We start from the raw sequence: 11,750 nt of genomic DNA, 5'->3' as shown, positions 1-11,750 counted from the left end.
TAAACGTACTAGCTTTCAATTTCTAGCCAGGACACCTCCTAGAGCGGCCCAATATCATGCGATGGATACTTTTGAATAGACACGCGACTTAAACCCGAAAAGAACCAAGGAAGGGCCCCTCAAAAGAGAGAGAGAGAGAGAGAGAGAGAGAGAATTGATTTCATATTGCTGCAAGGGAAGGCTTCCTCAATAGACGGGCAATCCTACTTGTTTCGTATGCAGGACCTACCTGCATCGATAGGTTGCGTATTCGGCACACACATTCATCACATAGTGAGTGTCGGGCCATTTCTTTGAACACAGAGAGAACAGGACGAGTCATATACTCCACAATGTATAGTTAGCATGGGAGGATAGGATAAATCGGCGCTCCTAGTACACAATAGGGACGTATAGTAATACTAAGTAGTATGGAGTACTACCACTAGTAGTTTCTAACTACTAATTAGACTAGGAGTAACTGGGTAGCGAAATGCGTATTTCGTATTATACGGCTATGTACTCTGTACGGAGTACCAGGGGCAGGAACGGGCCTGGATCCACTCGGAGGAAGCGGCTGGGTAGGTACGGTACTTTCAGACTTTTGGACTGTCCAGTTCCTGTTAGGAGAGCCGCGGGCGCGGAGCCGTTCAGATTGGTACGCCCACCAAGAATCCGTGAGCGGGTCGAGGCTACTACTAGTACTTTACTAAGGGCGCTCACTTACTGGCAAGTGGCGTGCTGCCGTTTTTCTCTCTTGCTTGTACTTTCCCAAAGTGCACTTTCCTGCACTGTTGCAAGCAATCCACACAGGCAACTGTCGCGCTTCCACGCCGAGGGCTAGGAAGGTGCCTCTGCTCGAGTCATTCTTCCTTGTGAACCTATTCAATTAACAATTTACTCCAATAGTCTGTTCCGTCATTCTGTTCCCGCTTTTGTCCCATCATGGGCTTGCTCGCGGTCGTTCTCGACAGCCTCTGCGAGCGCTGCTCGAACACGTCAATTCTAGTTCTCTTGGGGATCGGACTGTCATCCTTGCTGGCTGTCTCTGTCATTCTCAATGTCCTAAGACAGTTATTATTCAAGAACCCCAATGAGCCCCCTCTGGTGTTTCACTGGTTTCCATTCATAGGTAGCACAATTAGCTATGGCATGGATCCCTATAAATTCTTCTTCGACTGTCGCGCAAAGGTATGGACTAGTAACATGAAGGTATCGATCTTTTGTTTTTGTGCTGACTTGAATCTACCTACAGTACGGCGATATCTTCACCTTCATTCTCCTCGGCAAGAAGACAACAGTTTATCTGGGAACCAGGGGCAACGATTTCATTTTAAACGGAAAGCTACGTGATGTCTGTGCTGAAGAAGTCTACTCCCCGCTTACAACCCCTGTCTTCGGGCGTAATGTGGTGTATGATTGTCCCAATGCCAAACTTATGGAGCAGAAGAAGGTGAGCTTGGGCATGGAGAGAGTATTGGCACGTATACTAATGATTGTAGTTTGTCAAATTCGGTCTCACATCAGACGCCCTACGTTCATACGTTCGTTTGATCACCAACGAGGTAGATGACTTTGTCGAGCATTCTCCGGCTTTCCAGGGATCAAGTGGCGTTTTTGACGTCTGCAAAACCATCGCAGAGATTACTATCTACACCGCGTCACGTTCTCTTCAAGGAAAGGAAGTCCGGAGTCGATTCGATTCTACTTTCGCCGAATTATACCATGATCTTGACATGGGGTTTGCTCCTATCAACTTCATGCTCCCTTGGGCACCACTTCCTCACAACCGGAAACGTGATGCTGCACAGAAAAAGATGACCGAAACTTATATGGAGATTGTCAAAGAACGTCGTACGGGTGGAAACAAGAAAGATTCTGAGGATATGGTCTGGAACCTCATGTCCTGCGTATACAAAGATGGCACTCCTGTTCCAGACGAGGAAATCGCACACATGATGATTGCCTTACTTATGGCTGGCCAGCATTCTTCTTCTTCGACAGCTTCGTGGATAGTCTTGCATCTTGCAAGAAATCCGGAGATCATGGAGGAGTTATACGCCGAACAGATCCGTGTGCTTGGGTCAGATCTTCCACCTCTTACTTATGAAAACTTGCAGAAGCTTGACTTGCACGCTAAGGTCATCAAAGAGACACTACGTATTCACGCGCCGATCCATTCCATTATCCGCGCAGTCAAAAACCCAATGCCTGTGGATGGTACGCCATATGTTATCCCAACCAGTCACAATGTCCTTTCCTCGCCTGGTGTTACCGCAAGATCAGAGGAATATTTCCCTAACCCTCTCAAATGGGATCCCCACCGCTGGGATGAGACTGTTGCAGCCAATGCGGAAGAAGAAGATCAGATTGATTATGGATATGGTCTTGTCAGCAAAGGCACTAATAGCCCCTACCTTCCATTCGGTGCAGGACGTCACAGATGCATTGGTGAACAATTCGCCTACGTGCAACTTGGTGCAATCACTGCGGCTTTGGTGAGGTTATTCAAATTCCGCAATCTCCCAAATGTCAAGGATATCCCGGAAACAGACTACTCGGTAAGCCACACTCTCTTCAAACCGATCATGCGTCGATCTCCCTGGCTACGACTGACAAGGCTGACCAATTCTAGTCTCTCTTCTCCAAGCCTGCTGGCAAGTCTATCATTCAATTTGAGAAGCGCGCTACCACCGTCAAATCATAACGACCTGCCTGTTACTGCATAGAATCCGCCTTTTGTGATTGTTCTTAAACTCTTATGTAATACGATGGAATGACTGGATAACAGTCTTTTGTGGAATTATCTTTTATTCTGTTTCTTACTACCTTCTGGTTTCCATTGGGGCTTTATTGGCCGGTTTACTCTCATGTAATGGTTGCTTGTACAGTACTTCAATCCAATGTCTTGATCTAGGGTTGACTATGAGTGAGGATTGTATTCTGGGTACGCGATTTGCTCGCATTTTGAAGAGGCCTTAATGTATTTATAGCCAGTCTAAACTCCCCATACAGACGTTATATGGGACAGCCATTCTACCACAAATATAATACCTTTCCTGGACGCGATGGAAAATAGTGTCAATAACCGGAAAACCCGTTAATATGTGAAATATAATACATGTGACATGACTGCAATATAAGCGCCCTTTAAGATACAACAGAGATGGAGAAAGACAAGTATGTGTGTTCTGTGGCGTGGTCCTTCTTAGTTTCCCTTCTTCCTCTCTTCGCTTCGCTTCTTAGCCCGAACTTCAGCACGTCTCCTTTCACCACCGTCCACTTTGTGGCCGAGCTTGTCCTCCCACATGCCCTCCTCGACTTTGATTAGGGCTGCACTACCATTTGTTCCTTTGATCGGTTGGAGATACGGGCCGCTGATAGCAGAACCAGCAGTGATTTTCATGCGCGCAAACTTCTTGAGGGGTTTCGTGGGATCATGAGTGTATTCAGAAGCATCCGGCGGAATGTTGACAATGACTCTTTTCATCCCTGGAGATAGAGTAGCCGAGGAATTCAAAGGGTGCGATGTTTCCTTGTTCATTGTCGGAACTTCAACAACTCGAAGCTGCGCGACGCCATCGACCACGTTCTCCAGGTCTCCACCGGGCCCATAGATCCCCTGCCTGAACTTGTCCATCTTGCGGAGCAGGTAACGTCGCTGGCGTGCTGGCTCAATGCCTAAATCCCGAAGTTCAGAGGAACTGGATGTGAACAGCTTATCCCAGGAAGGTAGCTTGCTCGCATGCTTGTGCATCCCACGACCGATCAACTTAAGAAAGGTCTCGACATCAGGAACAAAGGGAGTGGGTGACGGCGGAGAAGGGGCGCCCGTGTTCTTATGAAAACTTCGTATGAACTGTTTGCTTATCGTCAAGGATCTCATCACTTGCAAGGACAAGCGGTGCGAGCTGCGCGTCGCCATTTTGTCGTCGGGGTTTCTTGAGGACAACCGATGCAGTCCCGGAGATGTTGATTGAAAACTGTCGACAATTCTTCGAAACACACGAAAACTGAGAGGGTGCGGAACTGAAAAGTTATCGGGCCCCTTCCCCGTCGCTGATAATCGTCCGGATTTGGTAGCGTAGTAAGAGTTAGATGCCTTCGCTGTCGGTCCCGACCATCCTGGAGAAAAGTTCGGCGGGATGCGCAGTTCCGGGGCAGTCCCGGGATCAACAAAACTCCGAACTTCGATCCTAGCTTCATATATACTCAAGGCAACTTGTGCCATATCTTGCCAATCAGTCCGACATTCTTGGCTGTTAACTTTCACTGCCCATCAATTTTCGCTCTCTGGCATGCTGCTGCTGCGTCGGTGATATTTTATCCTCTTCCTATCTCTTGGGTTGAGGGCATATAAGCAGACGATGGCGGTTTCGCCTTTGGTCCCCCACGCTTCATCAGTTGCAGCTCCAAGCTCAAATGCAGGCAATAAATTCGAGAATGAGTCTGGCACCAACTCACCCAACAAGACGAATCACTCATCGTCGCCCCAGCGCATGAAGAACTCTGACCGTGAAATCACGGAGCAACTTAACGACGATGTGAGGCACAAGTACATAAAAGGTACTGAACTCCCATCACTTGCCTTAACTCCATTGTCAAACATATTCTGTCATCTCCATAATTCTTCCCCTTACCATCTCAGTAGTGCCAGCGTTACGATACTAATTATTGCCGATCTTACAGATAAGAAGTTGGGTGAGGGAACTTATGCTGTAGTGTTTCTCGGACACCTCCGCACCGACCCATCGTCATTTGTTGCAATAAAGAAGATTAAGGTCAATGCTGAATACAAGGATGGACTTTCTATGGACGCTATCCGAGAGGTAAAATATCTCCAAGAGCTTTCTCATCCGAATATAATTGCACTCCACGATGTGTTCTCGTCCAAGGATCAAAACCTCAATTTGGTTCTTGAATACTTGCCACGCGGTGATCTTGAAATGCTCATCAGGGATAGCAATATTCATTACGGTGCCGCTGATGTCAAAGCCTGGATGGGCATGCTTGCCAGGGGTGTTTGGTTCTGTCATGAAAATTACATCCTGCACCGAGATATCAAGCCAAACAATCTTCTAGTCGCCGCTGACGGCGAGGTCAAGCTGGCAGATTTCGGTTTGGCCAGGTCTTTCGCTGATCCATACTTGAATATGACACACCAGGTGATCACACGCTGGTATCGACCCCCCGAGCTGCTTTTCGGTGCGCGACAGTATTCTGGAGCTGTCGACGTTTGGTCCATGGGAATGGTGTTTGCTGAACTCCTTCTACGGGTTCCATTTGTCGCAGGGAATTCAGACTTGGATCAAATCTCCAAGATTTGCGAAGCCTTCGGGACACCAACTGAGGAGAACTGGCCAGGCGTGACTAGATTGCCAAATTACATACCAGCCGATCCGAATCATATTGTGCCCTTACAAGGCCGAGATTTCTTTCTCCGGCAGTTTCCGACGGCTGGACCTGTTGGGGCAGATTTGCTCATGTCGATGTGTACTTTGGATCCCAGAAAACGGAGCACCGCCTGCCAAATCCTACAACACGGCTGGTGGCTTGCTGAACCGAAGCCAACTAAGAAACAAGATCTTCCTAGAAAGGTTGGCGGAACTAAAAAGATGGGCGATGATTTAACGAGGCGAGGTGGGGAACTTGACGATACTCCCTTCAAGAATGCCGCTCGACAATTGGATTTTGGCGCGGCAAGGGACTGATAAACGCATGTGCATCTTCTCTTCTCAGTCGCACACGGTCATACTTGCATTATCTGGTACCTTAGTGTACTGTGCCATACCATTGGTCAGAAGATGCAACGGTTTGGGGAAAATCAGACATAAGTTCATCGGGGATTCTGAGTCATACGAATTTCAAGGATGAGCAACAATATATGTCAGGTATCCTCAGGCATATAGAATTTTATCCGACGCAAGAGAAGGCTGATCTCCCACAGTGTCGACCTGTGCCACCCTCTCAAAGGAAGGGACATGGCAATCGGCCCATCATTGGTGAACTTCATCTATTGAGATGAGATCCGCTCATCGACAGTGTGGATTGCGCCTAAATATGCGGGTGAGATAAACGACAAAGTAACTAGATGATTGTCGCAAATTGATGCGGACTCGATCAAGGGTAGCAAGTTCAGCAGAAAGTTGTTGTCGGATCAACACCAGCCGCTCAATGGTTCGCGGATTCGTGTGATCGTCGATACCCTAACAGTTGTGGAGTCGGAAACATAATGACCCGAAGGGGTCAGCTGTATTTTTCCATATAGGTCTCAGACAAGGAGAAATCCCTCCAGAATTCTTGTGAGCATGTGTTCGTCCAACGGGCTCTGTGGCTAGAAGGGTTGACGCTTGTGTATGCTGTTTTCTTGGCATCGTATGTGCGGAAACGCAAGCAGGATCGCTCAGTAGCAGGGATCGACATTGATACCCTCATGGAGAAATTGATCGACAAAGCCCACCCCCTATCGTGGGAACATAAGTGTTCTGTACTGCACACTGCATCTGATGGAAATTATTATATCCTGCAGGGCACATGAAAATAATATTCAGCCGCCTTTGAATTTGGCGAGGAAATTAGCCGCCTCACCCTTCGAGACACGTATTTGAAGGGGAGAAAAGGGCAGTAGTAACAAAGAATATGAAGTAAATGCGTTCTGGTTAGTGGATGGCTGCTACAAATGATAAAGACCTCAAAGCCCCTTACGGAGGTTTAATTAAACATTAAAAGAGGGCCTCCGTCTGTTAGCGTCTGGTCCCTCCTACAGATTTCCCACTCGAGACTCGAGAGAGGACTAAAAATGGGACAGCAAATGATGCTCGATCCCCTTTACCGGCTAGGCACCCTGCACAGACATTGTAATTCTATCAGCAATGTCACTGCTTAACTTCGAGATGACAGAACACTGTACCTCATCCGATATCATTAGTATTCTTTACGCATTCTGGGACCGTCTTGCGGATCAATCAGTGGATACGATTGATTCAATAGAAAAGGTAATTGATTCGATATATACTACCATTTTCTTTACGAAGGGAGATGTCTTGTGAATACCGGCAAGCCGGATTCGAAATGCTTGATTTACACGGTTTCATTGCCCTAAGTATGTCCAATATTGTGGTTTTGAAAGAGGGTACTTAGAACTGCCGCATACACATTTACGTAGAGATGGAATTCCAAACCGCACATCTGAGCAACACGTCTACTAGAAGATTTTTGATGTGACACTAGTACTGGATGGGTATTGATGTCGGATACGACAGTATGAATTACCAGGGAAATTTTTTGAGTAAATCTTAAGATACTCAATTGAGCACTAGACTAGATAAAACATCGTCCGGTAATTGAGTTTCTACTAAGAAACCCCATCCGAGTGCCTACCTTGGGTATAGATCTCTAACTTACTGTAAGTTTCCAGATAGTACCGTATAGGAGGTATCCTATACAAAGTTCCCGCATATTTCATTGGATCCCTGCTCAGCTTAGTTACCTAGTAGTATTTGGCCGGTAACTATCTCAGGCTCCAGAAAGGTCCACCGTCCGAGAGGGTTAACCTACACCACAGAGGGGTGTATGCTGGGGTTACATGCTATACGGTACCCGGTGGAAGCAACAGTCAGCTCATTGATGCCGGTAATGATTTCAACTAGTACCAGCATCATCACACTGTATGACGGTATAGTATAGTAAATGAATACAAAAAAAATTAGTTATCTTGCTCTGACCAGGAAGTGGGTGAGTTGCTACTACTACGCCCCTCATAACCTGACTCCCGGCCTTTTACCCGTCCCGTGCGGCACTAAAGATTGAAAGGACCAACCCTTGGAGCCTCCTTCAACCCAACGCCTCGCGTTCGAGGCGGATTGCGGCGTACGGGGTATCCTGCCTATCTGAAGCGATTAATTACTTGTCTACCCATTCTTTTGGTCATGCCTGTTTTGCACACAGGCCTTCTTCTCAGGTATTAACGTTCCCGATCAGCGCCCCCTCTTTAAACGCCATCCATCACTTGGCAGTGCCGGTCTCCAGTTCGCTGTTGTCGTAATAAGAAAGAAGCCTATTCAAACCTGCCAGGGCTGAAACGGAATAATTGACGTCGGCCCATAACCTACACACGTGCCCAACGCTGCAAGAGACCCAGCCAGCAAGGGCTTTCGGACACATCTGTGTCGTGCGCAAAGGTTGGCGCTTGTTTACGTTACAGTCCCCTTATCTCAGCCCGCAACATCCTACTAGTCTGTGGACGGTTTGCGGAATCGTCCGACTTGAGAATCGGCCTTCGACAGGCGGAACTGCCTCATACCAAATCAAGGTGAGTCTCGATACTCGGACCTTGACAGCCGAGTATACCTGTTATCGTTCTACTGCCCCCCCTGTCTCTTCACATATCAAACGAGCTCCTTTCCACAGAGGCACAAACGCGTAACAAAGTGTTGCCCTCCAATCTGAAAGCCGGTTATCCGGTGATGTTGTTGCATGTTTCGATAGCCTCTTATTGGCGAGTCTAACAGGTTCATATCTTCTAATACAGGCGCGAATTCGGACTTGAATAACCGGACACATACGGATGGCCGCCGCAAGAAATACCGATTGATAAGTCCATGTGCCAACACCGCATGGTATAATAAGCCTCATATAACAGACAGTCACTTGAGAATGTCGACCTTACCACCGTCGTCGCGGACAGCCACGAACTCTTCGGCTGGGCCATGTCCTCAATTCCCAGCTCCTAGGTCACGGAAAAGCCTTCCTGTTGCATCTGACACGTCAAAGGCGCCGTCCCCATCCCAAATGTCCCTCAAGACGCGCACCCCTTCTAGCCCTAGATCAAGTCTAGGACGACAGCTCCTGTCTAACTCCATGACCAATACCAGCACATCGCGGACCGTTGCCGGTAGCCGGGTTCCGAGTAGCCCCGATAAATCGCTGCGACGAACCATCAGCATTGCAGCGTTTCCTCAGCCACCTAGGTCAGGAAGCCGCCCTTCTACTGCGTCTTCAACATCTGGAATACAGGGCGTCCATCCATCTGGGAGTGTAAAGGCTAGGAAAAGCTCGAGACTAAGCACTGGAACCACCAGTAGTTACCGGAGTTCTAAGACCGCATCGTTGCTGAGTGGCGCTGGGGATGCGAAATCCATTTCGACTACTGAAGCGCGAGATGCGGAAGGCTCCCCTTCACAAAGCAGGAGCTCATCTGCGCAAGGATCTTACTCAACTAGTGCAACTACGTTTGAAGATGCCGATGAAGGCGTACCAAAGTCAAACTCCAGGCCGAAAGAGACAAAGGGAAATGTCATCGTGAGCGTCCGAGTACGCCCTGATGTCAATGGTGCCGAAGCCGCAAAGACCCCTGAATGGTCAGTAGATGGGAGGCACGGCCTCATCTCTTATCACGGAAAGGAGGGCGGTGATTATTCGTTTGGTAAGGATATCCTTCGTATTCTCTTTGGGCACAACAAGGTATACATGGCTTACTCTTCCCTATTTCCTCCTCAGATAACGTGTTCTCCCCTCATGAACATAACGCGAAGATTTACGACTCTGCAGCGAAACGTCTAGTGAGGCGGGTAATGGAAGGATATCATGGTACAGTCTTCGCTTACGGCATGACTGGTACTGGCAAGACGTTTTCCATGCAAGGAACCGCAACCTCCCCGGGAGTGATACCTTTGGCAATAACGGACATATTCTCCTTCATTAGGGAAACACCACATCGAGAGTTCTTGTTGCGTGTCAGCTATCTGGAGATATACAATGAGAAAATTCACGATCTGCTGTCAGCCTCGGTATCTGGCGGGACCGCTGCCCCTCAACAGGAGGAAATTAAGCTCCGCGAAGACAGCAAACGTGGTGTATATGCCACGCCACTGAAAGAAGAGATTGTTCAAAGCCCGACACAGCTTCTCCGTGTGATCGCGAGGGGCGACCATGCTAGACGGACCGGTAGCACGCAGTTTAACTCTCGCAGCTCTCGAAGTCACGCGGTTGTTCAAATTGTTGTCGAGAGCAGGGAACGAGTGCCTGCCGGAGCCTCTCAAGATAGACGGTCAGGCTTGGTCCCAGGTGGAGTTCGAGTGTCGACGCTGAGTCTAATCGATCTTGCTGGTTCAGAGCGCGCTGCTGAGGACAAGGAACGGCGCACGGAAGGTGCCCATATTAACAAAAGCCTGCTTACTTTGGGAACTATTATCTCTAAACTATCGGAGGCAAGAGAAAAGACCGGCAACCCAACTGATAAAGAGGGGAAACACCTTCCATATCGAGACAGCAAACTCACGAGATTACTGCAGCCTGCTTTGTCAGGGAACTCATTGGTCAGTATTCTTTGCACCGTTCAGCTAGGAGGGACAGCCAAGTCTCATTCCGGCGAAACGCTCAACACCTTGAAATTCGCAGCTCGAGCCAAGAACAGCATTGTCAGTCATGCTAAACGCGCGGAGGAAGCATTTGGTAGTGGTGGAGGTGATGCTGGAAGCAGAGTTCTCCTGGAGCGGTACCGTATGGAGATTCAGACGCTCCGTAACCAGTTAGAGAGTCAGACCAAGGCCCAAGCTGAGAAGGAACTGAAGCTGGAAGAGCAGCAGCTCGAAAAAGAAGCACAGGCACGCCACGAAGAGCAAATGCTTGAAATGCAACTGGCTCGGACGGCATTAAAGGAAAGGATCGAGCATTTGAATCGTCTGATTCTATGTTCAAAGTCTACTGGTGTAAATACCTATGGAAGCATATCCGCTCTTGGTCGCCTTTCAAGGATGTCGGCTACCGAAACTGGATCTCGATCTTTGCGTTCGTCACTCAGCCAGTCTACATTAGGCGCATATGGGCACTCGTCGCTCCGACCAGTCTCCTTTCTTTCCGTTAACAGCAGTGATTACCCCAGTAATCAACCGTTCTCAAATGGTCATCTTGGGAATGAAGATGAGGATGATTTTATTGGCGAATTTGCGGATGGAAAAGCAAGCGCCCAAAGACAAATCGCAGCCCTTCAGGCCGACCTCAACGACAAGAATCGCTATATCTCTACGCTAGAGCGGCGGCTTCTGCAAGCACGGCGGTCCAGTCATTCCCGCATGTCCATAGGTGTGAAGGCTGGAGGCACTACTTCTGACGCCCCTGATGTACTAGCTCTTTTACGGGAGAAGGACATGGAGATCAATGAGCTTCGTCTACAACTAGACGATAAAGACCGGATGCTTGCTGCCCTTCGTTCTGCTGCTCGACATCGAGATCTTGCCCATTCAGCAGCCGACTCCTTCGTGTCAGACACAAAAGATAGACCCGGGCGTCAGGAACATCAACCCGATGGCGATGACCCAGCGGCTTATGACTCGGCCGTTGGTCTCTGTTCACCACTCAAAGAGGATGAAATGGAAGAAAAGAGGCGTGGCATGGACGACGTGTCACGCATTTTGGACGAGATGTTACAGGACCGCCTTGAGAGTGGGCACCTCATCAAGGGCTCTCGTGGGAGTGTTCGCGTTGCCGCAGAAAGTCGGCGGGCATCTGAATCCATGCCCGGTTTGCCAGGGTTGAGCACGGGCACTACGGATTTGGCAAGCTCTGGCTAATGCCGGCAATTTTTGAACTACATTTTCTATTCACAATTTGGCCCGTTTTCGCGGGACACTCTTTCCTCTTCACGTCTATTATAATTTCGCTCAGGCAGGCAGTATACCTGTGGTTTAACTGCCTTTCCGCCACGCGCCATTCAGCACACAATCTCTGTCTCTTGGTTCTCACCTCTTCCGCCTTGCCTTACCTCACACCCT

General features: G+C 48.7%; 3 protein-coding genes across 3 annotated transcripts; 2 read left to right on the top strand and 1 right to left on the bottom strand.

Moving 5' to 3' along the window:
• Positions 1–722: 722 nt before the first annotated feature.
• Positions 723–3,020, top strand: BO88DRAFT_402227 (cytochrome P450). The gene is made up of 4 exons (XM_025706046.1): positions 723–1,170; positions 1,235–1,432; positions 1,482–2,540; positions 2,615–3,020. Exons 1-4 carry the CDS (start codon positions 925–927, stop codon positions 2,684–2,686), a joined length of 1,575 nt encoding a protein of 524 aa, XP_025565720.1. The 5' UTR covers positions 723–924; the 3' UTR covers positions 2,687–3,020.
• BO88DRAFT_432928 (mitochondrial 37S ribosomal protein mS41) lies at positions 2,974–4,193 on the bottom strand. Its single transcript, XM_025709391.1, has one exon. It carries the CDS (start codon positions 3,902–3,904, stop codon positions 3,188–3,190), a length of 717 nt encoding a protein of 238 aa, XP_025565719.1. The 5' UTR covers positions 3,905–4,193; the 3' UTR covers positions 2,974–3,187.
• A 153-nt stretch (positions 4,194–4,346) lies between these two features.
• Positions 4,347–11,549, top strand: BO88DRAFT_422837 (putative kinesin family protein (KipA); the record flags this gene model as incomplete). The annotated part of the gene is made up of 5 exons (XM_025708603.1): positions 4,347–4,545; positions 4,669–5,345; positions 7,661–7,664; positions 9,134–9,403; positions 9,478–11,549. The coding sequence occupies 5 exons, from the start codon at positions 4,347–4,349 to the stop codon at positions 11,547–11,549; spliced, it is 3,222 nt and encodes a 1,073-aa protein (XP_025565718.1).
• Between the last annotated feature and the right edge of the window lie 201 nt (positions 11,550–11,750).

The sequence above is a fragment of the Aspergillus vadensis genome (genome assembly GCF_003184925.1).
Source record: "Aspergillus vadensis CBS 113365 unplaced genomic scaffold BO88scaffold_4, whole genome shotgun sequence".
NCBI classification, from domain to species: domain Eukaryota; kingdom Fungi; phylum Ascomycota; class Eurotiomycetes; order Eurotiales; family Aspergillaceae; genus Aspergillus; species Aspergillus vadensis.
Note: the sequence above shows the minus strand (reverse complement) of the source record. Positions and strands in the feature narration are given on the sequence as shown.

Coding starts and splice junctions, on each gene's coding strand:
- BO88DRAFT_402227 (XM_025706046.1), top strand. CDS start 925: ATGGGCTTGCTCGCGGTCGTTCTCGACAGCCTCTGCGAGCGCTGCTCG. Junction 1,433..1,481: donor AACTTATGGAGCAGAAGAAG/GTGAGCTTGGGC, acceptor TAATGATTGTAG/TTTGTCAAATTCGGTCTCAC. Junction 2,541..2,614: donor TCCCGGAAACAGACTACTCG/GTAAGCCACACT, acceptor GACCAATTCTAG/TCTCTCTTCTCCAAGCCTGC.
- BO88DRAFT_432928 (XM_025709391.1), bottom strand. CDS start 3,904: ATGGCGACGCGCAGCTCGCACCGCTTGTCCTTGCAAGTGATGAGATCC.